The following is a 17,659-nucleotide window of genomic DNA, read 5'->3' on the forward strand; positions in this document are numbered from 1 at the left end:
AAAAATAAAAGCCATGAGTCACCACAAACAGTCAACGAGAACAGGTCAGCTGAAAAAAAAAAACAAAAAACAAGAATATATTAAAGACACAGTAAATCAGATCAAATGGTGGTATTTATTGTTTCACAGTGCAGGAATACTTGGCCTCTGTCAGTTGAAAAGTGTTGGGATCTGTTAGGAAAAGAGGAAGTGGGGAGGCGGAACATCTGGACTTTATTTGAGCGCTCCAAAGTGAAGAAAAGGTCCAGAAATCAGCTTAAAGGGCATTTTCCATATTAATTGTTGGCCGCAGAACTGCCTCGTTTTAGTTTTATATTTCAAAAGCGAGACTCACGGCTCTTCGTGGGAATATGACGTTTCCATACACTCCACGCCGCGTCTCGCGTGTGTGGGTGTGTGAGCGCGTATTGCGTGAGTGCCTCACTGACGCTCCACAGCCCAGTGTTGTTCTCACAGAGCAGACAGACAGACAGACAGCCGACTGGATTAGATCGACAGAATAGAAACTGCTAGTTCTTCATTTTTTAAAACCTTTTTTAACATAAAAAGTCTGGTTTGACTTTCATAACTTCTCCTTTTTTGGGGGGTGGGGGGATCATCGCGCCTTTTTGAACAGTTTCGTGGTGGCTCTCAAACCGGTATGGATTTGCCACTGTCTAGAGAAGGCACGCCGTGTGGTCCGCTACCAAAGTTTTGATTGTCACCGTTGGTCTGGAGTAACAGAGGAAGGCGCTGAACTTTGACGCATACGTGAGGACACCTGAAGACAAATATCAAACTGCCGGAGCGTCTCTTTACTCTGCTATCTACTATCTCTCATGGGGTAAGTAATCCCACCATTTAAAGATAAGAGCAAAAAGTAAGAGCATGTGCTTCAGCAGCCTAACAAAGGGGATCCGCACTATTGTATCGCTCCACCAGGCTGATATTTATAGATGCTCGGACTTTGAAAATCAGAGACAGACACTTATCTAAAGTCCACGAGGTCCCTCTCATTGCATGAGCAGTGAAGCGTGTCAATAATGCTTGGAAAGTCTCGGCAAACTTTTCAAAATGCCACAATGACTCATGAGTACCTATGCCAGCTCGCTGCGTGGCCGCAGTTAAGAAACGTCACTTCTGCACTTTCACAAGTGTCCCAAGAAAGCAGTTACAGCACAGCGCGAGATGTTTTTTTTTCTTCTTCTTTAAATTTGATTCAACGTGACAGCTTCTTAGACGTCGCCCTTTAACGATTAACAATTTGTCGTGTCAAATATTAACGTGCAAGGCAGCTGGACGTGGGCGGGTGGGGGTGTATGTGCACTCTGATGTATGGAAGCTGTACTGTACGAGGCTGAGGGGGAACCGCGCTCAGCCAAACAGCCAGCTTGCCGTGCCCCCCCCCCCCCCCCCCCCCCCGTTCAACCCCGCACCCCCTCCACGCTGTGACCCCTGATGTTGTTGGGGCTTGTTCATCCGTCACTCTAAAGAAGGCATTGTATTGAAAGGATGTAATAATAAGACAAAAGCCCCCATTATCCCCATGTGCACCGGAGTTAATCTTATGGGCTTGGGAGATAGACTTTTCAGTGAAAACTAGCTCATAGCTTCAACAAGCATGGCCTTAACTGAATCTCGTGCATTGTTATGGGTGGTTTAGAGTGAGAATTAAAACGGAAATGTAATTTGAATACACGTTAATAATACGATGCAGCTGAACTGCAAGTAAGTGGCCTGAATTTGCAAATCCGGATTTGAATTTAACGAAGGTTTTCTTATCACGCATGCTGAGAGCATGCTGACTACACAGCACATAGTGTTCCATACTGACTGCACAGCACATACTGTTTCATACTGACCAAATGAGTAAATCCTTAAGTGAAGGATATAGGTGTCAGCAGTCCAGTAGACATCCTGGGAGAATGCTTAAGTTAAAGTGAGATAAGATGATAAGCTAGAGCAAATAATGTTTATTGCTCAGATAAAAGCCTCCATCCATCATGCTCTGTCCTGTGCTTGGTCTGGGTCAGTGTGTCGGTCTACGGTGCGGTGCTCATTAGGAGGCTGTCTGAAAGTACAAAAGTCTGTGGTCATATTATCTCGAGGACCAGCTGAAGAAATGCCGTGAGAAATCAGCGTCTGAAAATGTTGAATAGCTTGAAGCCGGTTAAAATTAAGTACACATCTTCCTGTGATAACATCGAGAATAGTTGTGAAAAGGAAACACAGTCAGCAGCAATAGGGTCACCCTATCAAGTGTTGCACAGGCTGTCAACAGGGTCATTGATGCAGGTGTTGCGCAAGACCGACTTGGTTTGTTTGGTGCATGCATGACCACCTGTGGACTCAGGTGTGTTTCCCAGCATGTCTTGGATAGGACATGACACAACCATCCATCCATCTGTGTTTGTCCCATGTGACCACATGGCTCATTGCACGTGAACAACACCCGCCACAGGCCTGACTGGTGCCGGGCTTCTTTGCTCACCCACCCCCTTCCCCATCCCTTGGCAGGAGTAACAAAAGGGTCAATCAAATTACTGGCTAAATGCCTTTCACAGAGTTGAAGCACACATAGTATTAGTCTTAACAGTCTATATAAAGGAACCTTAAATGTTTTATGTTAAACTGTAGGGACATTTACACAGACCAGCAGCCCATTACCTCATGAGTTCAGGATCTGTGCGATGCTGACCCAGCCCACTGTGCTCAGTGGCCCTCTGTAATGGGAGCCGTTTCAGTGGGGATAGCGTGAGAAATGAAGACGGATAGATGGGGTAAATAAATAAATAGATGTATAAGTGCATGGATGGATAAATAAATTAATGGTAATTTAGCAGTGGGAACTCAATTTGTGGGATTTTTTTTTAATGGAACAGGTCACTAGGGGGATAAAGTCGGGAATGGGTGGTGGGTGGGTGGCGTTGATCCCTGAAGGATGCTCAGATTTCAGTTAAGGCCTGGGAGCAGTCCACTAATAGGGAGCAGCAAGAAAGCTTTTCTTTGAGGAAGCTGTCTTTCCTTTTGTTGTCTGTGCTTTATTCAGTCAGATCAGGCTCATAACAACACTAAAAGATCAGAGGCATGACCTGCCAGAGGCGCCCTGTCTTTTACCTGGTTCAGTAAAAGCAGTCAGAGGTCAATGCATACATTTAAAAAGAATAGGAACCATGTCAGATAATGAGGGACAATGCCTGTGTTTATACTCCTCTGTTGGGATTTCTCTGTGATATTAATAGTGGTCTGCGGATAGCCATCTGGTTTCTACGCGCTCATGCTGGTAGTCCTTTTTCGTGAAAAACACTTTCCTTGGGTGTGGCAGCTGGAGCAAAATAAACGACTTCTGTTCGCAAGCTGCCGAGGCGCAAGTCACAACACACAGCTGACAGCATGTTGCTATATGATTCACAGCCAAAGCTGGGAGTGCCTCAGATCAGAGAAATACATGTGGTGCGCTTTGCTTTTAGCCTTTTTTTTTTTTAAAGCTACAAATGATGTGCTTGCTCTTTGCTGACACCTACTCACTCCAGTTAAAAATAATTATTCTTATGAAAAACACATTTACAAATATGGATTTTATTTTGTTGGGGGAAACAATAGCTGTGAGTATTTTAAAATGCTGTTTCAATCAGCGAAAGAAACCATTAGCTTTAAAGACTCTTTACATTCCTTTTCCACTTGGACAAACTATGAGACCCCCCATGACCAGGCCCTGATGCTTGTAGCAGCATGCCAGGATTTCCTGACACTTTCTGGTGTGGATAAGTCTGTTCCAATTCTCCTGCAGTTTCAAGCTTGGACGAGACAATACTCAGATGCTGCCAATAAGTGGCAATGCAAAAAAAAAAAAGGTTTTCAGGACAAACTTGCAACATGGGTCTTTCAGAGACAATGACGAATGGATTGAATGCAGGGTTTCTGGTTACTCCTGTGGCTTTGGATCGGTCTTTAGATTGGACAGCGTGATTTATGAACTGAAAGGCAACAGCCTCGTACAGTCTGTCCTCGTGGCAGGCTTAATTAGTGTGGTCATGTCGTGGTTTTCTCATTTCTGATCCTTTTCAGGGCTCGCTCTTGCGCGATCTCGGGGCAGGTACATATGAAGATGCTGTTGTTTTGGAGACCACCTCCTCCTCTTTCTTCCTCTCTCTTGGAAGTCTTTGTTATCCGGTCAGCTTTGTTTGTGCAGCTGGACAACTTGACAGGATTACTTCAACACCCCACCTCCCCAGACCCAGGAGGAAGCTGGAGACAGTTTTCTTGGGTTTTCAATTGCCCTGTTCAGCCAGTGAAAGCCTCCTGAAGCTGTTCCTTTTGTTTGGAGCTGAGAGTTAATTTGCTCTCTCTCGTCCTAATGAGCTTCTTTGGTTGCTAGGTTTTTGTTATATCCACTCACAGGCTTTAAAAGTTAGACAAAATGGCCAACTGTGAGGGCATTTTTATTGAAACTAGCTATTCAGTTTGTTTATCCTGTAAATGCTTCAGCTTAAGTCTTTCCAAGCTGAAAGATATGATGGACTTAACCTACAGCAAAACACAAGCTGGGTCATGATGGAAGCCAGACAGCTCCAATTGAACAGACAGACGGGGCAGAAGTGGATGCCGTTTATTTAAATGATAACTGCTCAGACGTTTTCATTTAAATGTGCCTCGTCTAAGTGAAAGTCAAGTACGGTAGTTGCCTTCTGCTATTCGAAGAGTTCCACAACAGCTACACTGTTTGCTGTTTACATATTACGTAGTGGTAAGCCACTTTAACCAGAGCCAGGATATAATGCAGTATATAAAGAAAAATTAGTAACTGCTGAGTTTATTTATTTGCACTCATGTAATGCCTACAGTATATAAAGCAGACCTTCGAAACTGCCGAAACCGTGTAACATTAGATATCCGTGGCACACATTTGCAGCTCACAAGTATATTTCTTCGCGTTTTGACATATGATGCACTCATGCTGGGGAGATTTCAAAGACATAAATGCTGCCATTCAATGCAATCATTCCTAAACTGTATAAAATACTGGGATACAAGTTAGGGCTGTGTGGACACAACAATGTTCCCTCTCTAGGCAACCGTGTTTTTCTCCATAAAACAGAGCTATGGTTAATGGACCTCTGTTTGCCAGAGGAGTCTGGAGTTGTTTTCCTACACTCGATCATAGGGAGGGATGGAGAGCCACTGTCAATTTATCAACTTATCAGTGGACACTAGACAGGAGCAGTTGGGGTGGCCTTGTGGCTCTTTGCATTCGACTCTGCAGACATTGTTGCGGTTCATTGTGCAGTAAACCTTTTTTGCGTTACTGATTATGGTCTGGTGTACCGTGACTGTTTGTTATGATGTGCAGTGCACTGCAAATCACTGCAGCATCTGTGGAACAAACAGTCACAGTGTCGCAGTCACGGAACCCTCTGCACTACCAATCAACACAAACACATGCATTGATATACACAGTCATGTCTCGTGGTCACTAGCACCGGATGCATTAAATAATCTCAAATTCTCTCACAGCATCTGCACAGTTACCAAGAGAACATGAGAAGGGGTGGAATTGAAAGTCTAGAAACAGGATATAATAGGAACAGTGAGCTGGGACAAAAGATAACTAAAGAGGGCTGAAAACCTTTCATTAGGAGGCACCTTATTGTAAAAAAAACCAAACAAACAAAAAAAAACCCAACTATGGGATGGTGTTAGAGGCACATGGTGATTGAAACTCAAGTCACTCAATTTCGCTCTCACACATGAGGTTTCTCACAAGAGGCCAACCAATCCTGACCTCACTTCTCTGCCTGCATTGCATGGCATTGCCTGCACGTACATTGCTGGTTTAAGCCGCCGTACACAGACACGCACTCACACAAAGACACACAGAGACACTCACAAAAGAAAGAAAAAAGAAAGCTGTGCAAAGTGCAGAGATAAAAAAGCAGAGTGCATATGTGATGCACACATGTTCAGCATCTCTAAGAAAGGCGCCATGTGGTTAACACTACCTTACCTTCAGACACGCACGCCGACAAATTCTGCGCTTTGCAATTTTAAAAGTGGTTTAACCATATCACATGTTGAAGGGTAAATTCTGAGAAGTGTCTTATAAAATTTCCTGAGATTTTGTATTTCAGAAAATCATAATCTTTAAGTGTGTATTTAAGTAATTTAAAATAATAGTGCTTTTTTCTGAAAAGATTAAAACATTATACTCATTTGTGTATTGCCTGAGAATGTAGTCTATTGGTGCAGAGCTACACAGTTCTGTCGAACTGATTGCGCACTATGTGCTGTAATGAAGTCTTTAATAGGGGGCTTTAAGAACATGCTTGCTCCAGATGTGGGCTAAATAAATCCCTCTTGATGTGCATTTGATCACCTCTTTGTGGCCTCGTCTTTTGATCTCTGTGGTGAAGTTTAAAAAATACGAGGTGGGTTGAGGGGTGTCAGAGTAAGGATTATGTGGTTCTGCAAATCGGAGAGCCGCATGAAAGGAGAATATGCAAATATGGGGCAATATAAAAACATGAACAATTTGAAAACGAGACGTAAGTTGACAGGGATGGTCTGAGGGTGAACGTATTACAGTAATTGCCTCTCAGGCGCCGACTTTGGAGATCCCCCACCCCCAAGTAGAGAGAGTGGAGCACTGAGGGGACAGCAGCAGTGGGGGTGATGGTTATAGCTCCCGAGGCTGCACGATGCCCTTCTTTCTGCAGCTCTTTGTCTACAGCTATGTTCACTTGGTACCCGAAGAACCCTAAAGCACACAAACAGCCACGATATATAAAGCATTATCAAGCTGCAGAGACTGTGATGTGACTTCAGAAAGGAGCAGAAAAGTGACACAATAAGACGTGAGCTAAAAATGCTTTTTTTTTTCCACACTGAGATGTCTTGCCAGATTGCGACCCCCAGAAGAGGCTGTGCCCAAACTGTCAAACTGTTTGACGAGCGAAAGGGTAATCCCTAATTATATGCCAGATCTCGTGTATTGGGGACACGAGCTCTCCTATATCTAGGCGCTTATATGAGGTTTTAGTGGCACGTGATTAATGTTGGTGTAGTAGCAAACAAAGAGAGACAAACATTTGCTATTTGGAGCTAAAATTAAACCTAAAACATAGTGTGAAAACTCAAGTGGAGGAACTGTTTCACCTTTCAGTAAAACGGAACTGCTGTGTGTTTTGTCTCTCGTTTGATGCTATGATGCAGGTATGACACCGATACTAATGTGTGCTAAATACTTCTGTGTTTTGTTAGTGTTTTTATGACAGAAGGGGATGTAATATATAGATATCTGTGACATAGTTTAGCAAGCTAGGTTATTGCTTGCCATGTTTTTTTTTGTTGTTTTTTTTTGTTCTGTTAACGTTGTTGTTCCTCAGTTCAGTTCCCCTCCACATAAACAGTAACATGTTGCAGCAACTATCATATTCATCCAGTCTGTTGTGCCTCTTGATCGTGTTACTGGGCTTGCTAAAAGCCTTCATTTTTCGCATTTCCCCTTGCTTTAGTTTTCATGCGTAGCACCGTTGTGATATGCTGGTCTTTTGAAAACAACAGATCCAAAAGCGACTATATATCTGCCACTTTTCCACTTGTCTATCCTCGGCCCAATGTGTCCTGCTTATGTGTAAGTTTGTAAAATCATCGACAGACTGTCAGGGTCTGTGAATTTTGCTGCTCTCCAAAAATATCAGCTGTCACAACTGTCAAAAACACTGTCCTATCTTTGTGACTTGACTGAAATAACAAAAGTGACAAAAGATGAAAAAGTGTGCATAACACCTCAACTACTAATTCAATCTTTCTGCTTGAACACACAGGTGAATTTGTAACACGTAACATGTTTCCCTTTGAGGTCAGCACACCACGAGTAAGAGGCCTCTCTCGTGACAGGAAATTGAGGTTGTTTACGCTCAACTGACCCTAAACCAATTTATTTTTAAATTGGTTACTTCTTTATTTTCACAGCTTTTTTTGCATCCGTCTTGTTGCTGAATTTGTGTGCAGCTGGGCATGAAAGAGAGGGGAAAATAAGTTCAAGCAGTTTTTTTTCTTGTTCTTTTTTGTTTTTCTTTAAACTTCAAATAAGCGAATCTGTCCCTAATGTCGTTTAAAGTCTGGGACAGTCATGTGACAGCAACACCATGCATCCTCCTCTTTCCCGTTAAACCATGAAACTGGGATAATTGCCTTTTCCTGGTAATTGCCAGCAGACAATCAATAGCATCGCTGTGCTGATATAAAATGATTTTCCTCATGGAGGCCTGGCGGTGAATGATTGATTGATTGGTAAAGAGGGACTGGAACCATCTGCCAGCAGACACAGTCCATCCTGTGTTTTTCTTTTTTCTGCGGGCTTGATGCAAGGGTGGGTGTGGGGTCTTGGTGGGCTCCTGTGTGCAAATGGCTTGTGTTTTGACCTGTCAGTGTAAAGAGGAAGGCTCCTATGTCATCACTGATCAAATTTAAGAAAGTTAAAAGTGTAGAAAAAAAAAACAGAACTCTGTAAGCATGGTTTAGTCACTTCCTTTCAGCATCTGTGGTAGCAGTGGTGAAACCTTGTGGTGGAGCTAGGTGTTTTTTCCCCCCCCATGTCTGGCATGTTAGCACTTGACATTGGGGGAAACTTTGATATTTGCTGTGCGTTGCATGTGGAATTTTCCCTCTAAGAATCTCTGCTCACACCTCCGCGGGATGTTCACAGCTTTTGCTTTTAGTTCAGTCGAAATAAAAAACCAAACAAAACACATATACAAAGGTCTTTGTTACTTTAACGTGGTGATCTTCATTTACAGTAGAGTAGAATGTGCATGTGGGAAAGTAAGGAAGCAAGATGTAAGTCACTCTGGCTAAAATTTACAGCAAATCATACTCACATTTTAGATTAACACTGATAATTAACACACAAGAAACTGAACAGGAAAGAAAAAAAAATGGCACCAGAGGCTTCCTGTGCACCCGTGATAGCATACTTTGAGATAGATCACATTGCATATAAGAGAGATTACATTTGAGAATCCACACATTAACTTTTTCATACAGTTTTTTTTGAACAGCAGAGGCTGGTCTGAGTATATGTTTCCACTACGGTAACTTGCTCGCAGGGAGTGCGAAAGGCAGATGGAGAAAGAAGTGTCACAGGATGTCTCCGACCACAAACAGTTCAACCGTGAAGTGCGCTGAAGGATTATTTGAAGTAAACAGTAAACATATTTGAATGCAGCCAAGATAAAAGTCAAATATAAACTTTCTCAATTCACGGTTCATGGTTGTTGTTGTCTGAAATGGTCTTTAACGAAATCTTTTTGTGTTGTTGAGGTTTAGCATCACTGTGAGTTTCAAATGCTTTCCCCCTGGTGAAAATGGAGCCAGGTAGCAGAAGGTTTAACAAGGAAGTGAGGCTTTGTTTGTTTTCTGGTGCAAACTGGGACTTGTGTGTTTCTAATGAAAAACACCTGAAGCTTTTGTTCAACCGTCAGTGCCACGATGAAGACAAAGCTCTTTCTCTTGTTAAAATCCAAAGAGAGCAAGAGTCTGCTTTCAAGAGCAACCGTCAGGCTCTATCTCCAGCAATCTTTGCATGTTTAAAACCCTTTATGGCCCAAGATTTATACAGGTCTGTTGGACTTATTTTGTAATTTAAGCTGTAAAATGAAAGTAAGATAATAATTCTCATCTTTCAGACACTATTAAGCGAAAAATGCTCATAAGTGTGAAAAATTAAGGCTTACATGGTAAAATCGGAACCTTTTTTTTCTGTTCATGTTCACTCAAAAGTAGCTTGCCTTCCGCTATCATGATGCATCGCATATCCCTGCAACACTAAATAAAGTTTTTTAAAAAATTCGGTGTCAAATGCAGCTGCATACATTTTCTTGCATGTGTGGTGTGAAAACTATACATAGCTGTGAAGTATCACAAACACTGTAAAGCAGAGAAAGGCGCATTACGTGAGAACCTTTGCATCATTTATGAGAAATTTATTATGATACAGATCTCAAAGCTCTCTGATAGGATATCCTGCCACAGGTATCTGTCTCTTGTTTGGCTTCCTTTGTCTTTAATTCACGTGTTGCTTCTCTGCCAGCGTTTGTTTCATCACCTGCTCTTGCACCTTGTTGGGCCTTTGCTGTAAAATCCAGACAGGATGTCATGTTGTCTTTCGGTAACCCATGCTACACCTCCACCTCCACCTTTGTGAAAAACAAAACTAAATTGTCGTCATTCCGATGGAAAAACATCAAATACCTGATTCAAAAACCTGCATGCGCTGTACATGTGTTGGAAGCAACCTCAGATTAAATTTTTAATCTATAATGACTTGAGGGGGCGTCAGAGAAAAGTTGAGAGTAGGTTTCCACCTTCAAGGTGCAGGTTCAAGGTTCTTTATTTGTCACATGCATAGTTATACAAGTATAACACACAGTGAAATGTAGCCTGACACGCTCCTCGACATGTGCAAAAAAATTGGGGGGGGGGGGGGTGTAGAGGAAGAACATTTTATTTATATATATATATATATAAATAAAATGTTCTTCCTCTACACCCCCCCCCCCCCCCCCCCGTGGCAGCCCTAATATATATATTAGGGCTGCCACGATTAGTCGACTAGTCACGATTACGTCGACTATCAAAATCGTCGACGACTGATTTAATAGTCAACGCGTCGTTTGAAGCTTTGTAAGATCCCAAAAGACGCAGGAATGAGTAGCAGGATTTAAGAGTGTAATAACGGACTGAAACAGAAGATGGCAGCACTGCATGTACAACGATGCCAGCTGCCGTTAAACCCCGAAGAAGAAGCTGTGTCCCAGAATTCATAGCGCGGCCCTGCTCAGTTTCCAACAATGGCGGCAGCTAGTTAGTTTTAATGTTACTCTTATTATTCTTTCTGGGTCACAAAATACACGTTTAACATATTTTTAGGCGAGAATGTAGCTGTGGAAACCTCAAATATCTGCTCAGTTTATCAGGACACCACATATTTTCAAAAGCGCTCCGACGTTTTCGGAGACGTCTGTTACCCACTAGCTCGATAGCTAGCCGGGGGCAAGGTCACTAGAGCTGTGAGAACACCGGACTCCCGGCAAATCGTTTTCAAACCCACCGCCGTCTTTCGCTACTCAGGTTAAACATGATATATGAGTCACTTAGATAACTTAAAAATGTTATTGTTTGGCTTTTTTAGTATTTTATTTGTTCCTGAGTTTGGCTGAGATTAAAGTTATAGTTTTTACACAGCTGAATAAACGTCAAGCAGACAGCTGATTATCAGAAGTGTGAGATGCTTGAGAATTTACTCCGGTGTCCTGTTATATTTTAGATAGCAAGGAGTTTATTAAACTTCACCGAAACAATCTGCAAATTTCATTAAAATTTAATAAACTATCATCTTTTCTTTATTTTTAGTTAGCACATACCTTAAACACTTAAAGCTGTAAGCTAATGCTAGTTATATAAGAGCAGATGCTGCTGGTGCAATAAGCTGTACGTTTTACGTCCAATGGATCTGATTAGTCAACTAATCGCAAAAATAATCAGTGACTAGTCGACTATCAAAATAATCGTTTGTGGCAGCCCTAATATATATATATATATATATATATATATATATACTAAAAGTGCATGCATTATGTTTAGGTGCAGGTTTGTAATGTATTTTATTGCACCGATGCATTTAAGTGCAGAAACGTGCACATAAGCAGAAATGTGGTTTATATGTCAAATATAGAAATATATAGAAATATATTTAAATATAGGCCAACGTTTCTACTCTTCCTGTAATTAATCGAAAATTAAGATTTTTCAGGGAGTTGGGGAATTTAAATCTGATATTAGCCAGTTAATAAAATGACTAGAGTGGTTTTAGTTTTATACTACTCTTATGACATTACTTGTGATTATTATTTCAAGTGTTCACATCTAGTCTAAAAGAATTGACACATTGGTAGTCATGGTATGACAACACTTTTTAGCATTGTCACCCTTATTGTGGAAGTGTGACAGTGCTGTCTGGGTCAAATGCTTCAACAAAGGGGCAGGAAGGCAGGGGTTCAGGTGTTGATCAGCCAATGTAGAAACATCTGAGTGATATACTGTATTGCAGGTAGAGCGACAGGGCAGGGTTTAACACATTTAGACGGTGCACTCGGCAAACCAGCCCGTCAAGTTTTCCCACATGAAGTGAAATCCCTTGATGACAGTTGCCAAAAACTCCTTGGTGACAGGCGGACCTTGAGCTGTCTACACAACAGATAAAAAGAGTGCCGTACCGAAAGGAAAAAAAAAATGACAGAGCTGAGAGAAAAAAGTCAAGGTGAAACAAAGCCAGCCCAATTTTTTTTTCTCCATTAGTAGACAGGAGACTGCAGAGACACAGAGGTTCTTTTTCATGAGTTAATTCATTATAGGCTGCAATAATACAACCTAATATAATTACCCGAGTGCAGATGCCACATGTGCTTAAGCTCAAACACTCCTATTTGTGTCTATTACTGGAGCTAAAAGGGATGGGGAGGAGCCCGGCTTTTCTGATAGCAGTTGGATAAGGGAGTGCTTGGCTGTAAATTTCTGCTATGATACAGTTGCTGTAGCCAAATGGAAGCATGCTGTCCCTTTATTAAGGCTGAAGGCCAATGCTATCCACACTGAAGGAGACTATTGTTCTTTGTTCCTGCTTAAGGAAACGGTGTGTTGGTTATTACTGGCAGCCTATAGCAGCTGTGCGCTGAACCTGTCTGAATGCAAGGAGGATGCTTTGCAACACTACTGTCACATTTAGCCGAGTGTGTTACAATGCAATGCAATGCATTGATGGGTTTGTGTATGTATGTGCACGTCACAGCGATGTCTCAGATTCCTGCCTTTGTGTCCAGATGCCGTTCCACATCCATGCTCTCTCTGTCTGGCTTTGTCTTGTTCCTTCTTTATCTTTTAGGCTCTCAGGTTTAGATTCAAAGCCTATTAGAACAGAGAAGAGATCCAGGCCCAGTTTCCACTCATTTCTTCTTTAGCCAACACTTACCTCAGTTCTTCCCTTTCCCTAGCAAAGACAAGGACGCATCAGTGTTGAATTACTCTGAAAGCTAGTCTGCAGAGAGATCATATTTCTTTTGACAGGTTTAAAACACCGGCTCCACTTCTAATTAGATTTCCAGAGCTTCCAACCTTCCTTTATTTTAGATCCTGTAGCTGGGGCCCATTTTTGTTTTGTTGTTGCATAAAAAACGTAATTTGAATCCATTTTAGCGATTCACACTGGGGCTTGTTTTTTGGCATTTCATGATAAAACTTTCCTATTAGTTAAATTTTTCCACAGCAGTTTTCATAAAACTAATGATATTCAGAAATCATTATGTAAAAGTGTGGTGTAGAGATAAAACATCTTGTTTTTCAAATCTTAGGAAAGCCCCAACTTTTAACTTTCTGGTATCTATTTGATTAGCTGCAAAACTTTTGGTTGGAAGTGGGTGGCTGGTGCTTGTCAGGATGAAGAGCTCTGGCTGATCCGCATGCTATGCTGAAGTTTCAAGAGGTAACTCACTGGAGTGGAATGGTCTGCTCCCCACAACAATGCCGTGTGTTGACAGCCGAGTGCTTGGACAGGGTTAGTGGAATGTCCCCTTCAGACTGGGAGTGCAGTCCTTTGTCTAAGCACCAGCCCTAACAAAGCATTTATTCTTTCACCTGAAGGTGATCTCTGCTTGTGGAGGTTAATAACTAAAGTACTTTTTTTTTCTTCTTTAGGTTAGGTGCAAAGTCTTTCTGCGGTTGACTTCTTTTCCTTGCAAACTGCAAGGTTTGCCTTTGTGGTTTAAATGTAGCACCCAATTCTTTATTTTTCATCTGTTTTGCTGTAAAGCAACTCAAGGATTTCTGACAATAAAAGGTTTTATTTTTGAAGCTCTTGTTTATCGCCATCCTACTGTTCCTGGGTTATTACAGTCAGAATAAGTAAGAATTTTCTAGTTTCCGCTGTACTTAACATGTTTCCTGGATACTCTGTTTTGCTTTAGGTTTTGACTTTGCTGAGCACGTGGCTTTGCTAAAAATATATATATTTTCTTTGTCACAGTTTATTACATCGATGCAACAACATTTCCTTTGTTAGTAATCCTGGCCTTCTCTCTTTCTTTGTGTTTACAGGTGACCCACATAGAGCTTCTGAGACGTGACTGTAGGACAGTCTCCCTCCCAGCATCCTTCCTGTCCTTTACTCAAAGGCAGAAACTACTGGCATAGACGCTCTGAACAACACTGTGTGAATGAATCTTTGTCGTAAAGCCGTTGTGCATTGCCACCCTGTCACCATGGGGAGCAAATATTCCCAGTACTACAATAAGACTGTGATTCGCTTATACTACACCTATGCTAAAAACATGACCACGGATGAAATGAGGGAAGAAATTGAGAAAAAAAAAAAAGAACATCCCTCCAGTCTCGAAATATTGATCGTCATCCTTTGCACATTCATCATCCTTGAGAATCTGATGGTCCTGACTGCCGTCTGCCGCAACAAGAAGTTCCATTCGGCTATGTTTTTCTTCATTGGTAACCTGGCATTCTCTGACCTGCTTGCAGGCTCAGCATATATAGCCAACATTTTTCTATCAGGGGCAAATACATTTGAGCTGTTCCCAATACAGTGGTTCATCAGGGAAGGCACAGTGTTCATTGCTCTGGCAGCTTCAGTCTTCAGCCTATTGGCAATAGCTATAGAGCGCTATATCGCTATCACCAAGGTAAAGGTATACGGCTCCAACAAAACATGCCGAATGTTTCTGCTGATTGGAGCCTGTTGGGTTACCTCCATCCTTCTTGGAGGACTCCCCATCATCGGCTGGAACTGCATCGACAACCTCCCTGAATGCTCGGCAGTTTTGCCACTTTACTCTAAGAAATACATTGTGTTTGTCGTCACTGTTTTCAGCCTCCTACTACTCTCTATTGTCATCCTCTATGTGAAAATCTATTTGATTGTACGCTCCAGCCACCAGGAAGCAACCAACTCACAAGCTTATTCCCTTTTGAAAACGGTCACAATAGTGGTGGGAGTCTTCATTGTCTGCTGGCTGCCCGCTTTTACAATTCTCCTTCTGGATTCGTCCTGCAGCATATATTCCTGCCCTATCCTCTCCAAATCAAGCACCTTTTTTTGCATTGCCACTCTGAATTCTGCGCTTAACCCAGTGATCTACACGCTGCGCAGTAAGGACATGAGAAGGGAGTTCCTCCGTTTGATTTGCTGCTGGGGCGTGCTGCAAAGTGGGCGGCCTTCTGAACGTTGTCTGGTTCCTCTAAAGAGTTCCAGCTCTCTGGAACACTGCACCAACAAACTTGAACACCAGAAAATGCCTATTATGAAAGAATGCACCACCTGTGTTTGATAGGGTTTGATAGGGTGTTTGATAGGGTCCAAGGATATCATGTGTATTAGTGTGAGAAAAAGAAACAAGCTAGCACGTCCTGGATCTAAGACAAGTGGGTGAGGCTGGGACAAAGCTGTCTTTGAGACACAGACTTAAATCTCTCATTACAATTGATACTGTGTGAATTTATAATCGGTATGCAATTAAAATCACCCATGCAGCTGGTGTAAAAATGCAAGAGGAAACCAACGTAGTAAATGAGAAACTATAACGTTCTCATGGGTACTTTTCTCGATTGTGGAGCAAACCATTTTCACTTATATACCTATGATCATGTTCATCTTTTAAATGTGTTAAACCCTTTTAAAAGCCAAAAATAATGTGCATAATATCATAGTTATGTAATAGCTGTTTGGGACTTTCAAGAACTGTGTCAATGCAAAGCTTGCAAAATTGCACTTTGTAGTTTACTGTAGAGATTTCTGCCCTGTGTAAGATTAAACCACATTACTCTTCCTCACTGAAATATGTATGCATTAAGCTTAAAGTTGCATCACTCATTATTTACAGAGTCAGTGGCAGTGGTCAACTGAAACAAAATTACTAAGTAGTCCTTTGACAAAACCAGGACTATATAGTCCCTATATAACCGTACCTTTTGATAAACTACAACAAACTTGTGTAATCTGCTCACATTTAATGCATGAAACTCAGACTGTAAGAGCTAACATGTATGATATACTCCAGATACGGCTTCCATCACTAACACCCCTCCCCTCATTTGTCCTCTTAATCTGCCCCTCTTGCTTTTACTGTTGTCTTTTGTATCTAAACAGTTTCCGTTGAGGAAGGCCTAATCAGAATGCACATTTCCTTAAGGGAGTAGGCACAGATGGCAAATTTGACTCAATAACAGCTGTTTAGAAGCTTTAACTAAAAGAACAGATGCCCTTGCAGTGTTGTAGTAACATAGAATCAATGTGCTGCCTCTGTTTGTGCCTTCCTCATGGGGGCAAAAGGCTGAATGTATGTATGAAGTGTTCGGGGCATGTACCCCATTGTCGACAGTATTATTAACCATCATTTGGAATTACAAAGTCATTGACAAACAGAGAGTGGGATAAACAGGGTAGATCACTCTTACTGTGAATTTTCAAACAGCACCATGAACAAGAATTTGTTGTGAACATCTTGGTTTAATTTGCAAACCATAAGCCGTGTGCAAATAAAGATCCAAACCCGTCTCATGTTTCTCAAGACCCCTCACCTTGTCTACAAAATAGCAGAAGATCCGGTTTCAGACGCACGAGAGGTATCTGCCCTCCTGGGAGGTCAGCTTCATCCTCGTTCCCTGACATCCTACAACACGCAACTTCCCTCAGCCATAGGAAGTTCTATTTTTTCAGTGTCCGGTTCCTGTTGTTTAGGCTTACTGTAACCTTCTTCTCATGGACACACAATTAAAACTCTTCTCCCTGTCAGTGTTTTTATTTTTTATTTTATTTTTTATATTGACTTCTAAATTTAGATGGACACGCACTTTGGCAGCTTCCGTGATGTTTCCTTTCCCCCATTTTTTTTTTTTTAAATCGGTGTACCTATGAGTTTGCCAACTTTTATGTTATATATATATATATATATAAATAACTGTGTATGTTTTGTATGTATGTGTCTTTGTACAGTATGTATGACTTTTTTTTATGCAATGTCTTGTGTGCAATAGTTGTGTGTGTCCAGTAGCACGCTTCCTGTATTAAACTGGTACAATCTGAAACACTAATAGGTACATGCCTTTTTGTTAATTCCAGTTTTATAAAAATAAATGAAATACTGAAAAAAAAGTGTGCGTGTGATTTTTAGCTTTACTCAACCAGTGTGGCAGCTGCAACTTTTCTGCATGTCCTGAGTTGCCTCTTTTTTTTTTATTGTGAATCCATCTTAGAAGGAATTAAAATGCAGCATTAAATCCAAACATGCTCTGACAAGGTCAGAAAAACACTAGCCTCAACATGAAAGCCTGTGATTGTTTGTGCAAATACTGCTTTGTGATTAATCATGGCTATCTTACCTGATGAAAATATAGCTTTGCTTTAAGGCTAAAGGTAGACCTGAAAAGGATGGGAAGCTGGGCAGAGGACAGAGTGCGGGGGCTTAAAGTGGGGTGTGGTGGAGAAGATGGCCTGTTTGTAAGTGCTTGTCTGAGAGAAGCATAAAGAAAAAGCCCCGGGAGAGGTTTTTCTGGGTAAGAGGGATGCTTGGGGTGAGGGGGGAGGCTGACTTATAGAGGCCTTGGGAGATTTGGGCCTGTT

The 17,659-nt window shown here is 41.6% G+C and overlaps 1 protein-coding gene across 1 annotated transcript; it reads left to right on the forward strand.

The window, feature by feature from the left end:
• Window positions 1–431: 431 nt before the first annotated feature.
• s1pr2 (sphingosine-1-phosphate receptor 2) lies at window positions 432–16,017 on the forward strand. The gene is made up of 2 exons (XM_026164599.2): window positions 432–823; window positions 14,128–16,017. The coding sequence occupies exon 2, from the start codon at window positions 14,247–14,249 to the stop codon at window positions 15,366–15,368; it is 1,122 nt and encodes a 373-aa protein (XP_026020384.1). The 5' UTR covers window positions 432–823; window positions 14,128–14,246; the 3' UTR covers window positions 15,369–16,017.
• Window positions 16,018–17,659: the final 1,642 nt, after the last annotated feature.

The sequence above is a fragment of the Astatotilapia calliptera genome, chromosome 4, assembly GCF_964374335.1.
Source record: "Astatotilapia calliptera chromosome 4, fAstCal68.1, whole genome shotgun sequence".
Taxonomy (NCBI): Eukaryota; Metazoa; Chordata; class Actinopteri; order Cichliformes; family Cichlidae; genus Astatotilapia; species Astatotilapia calliptera.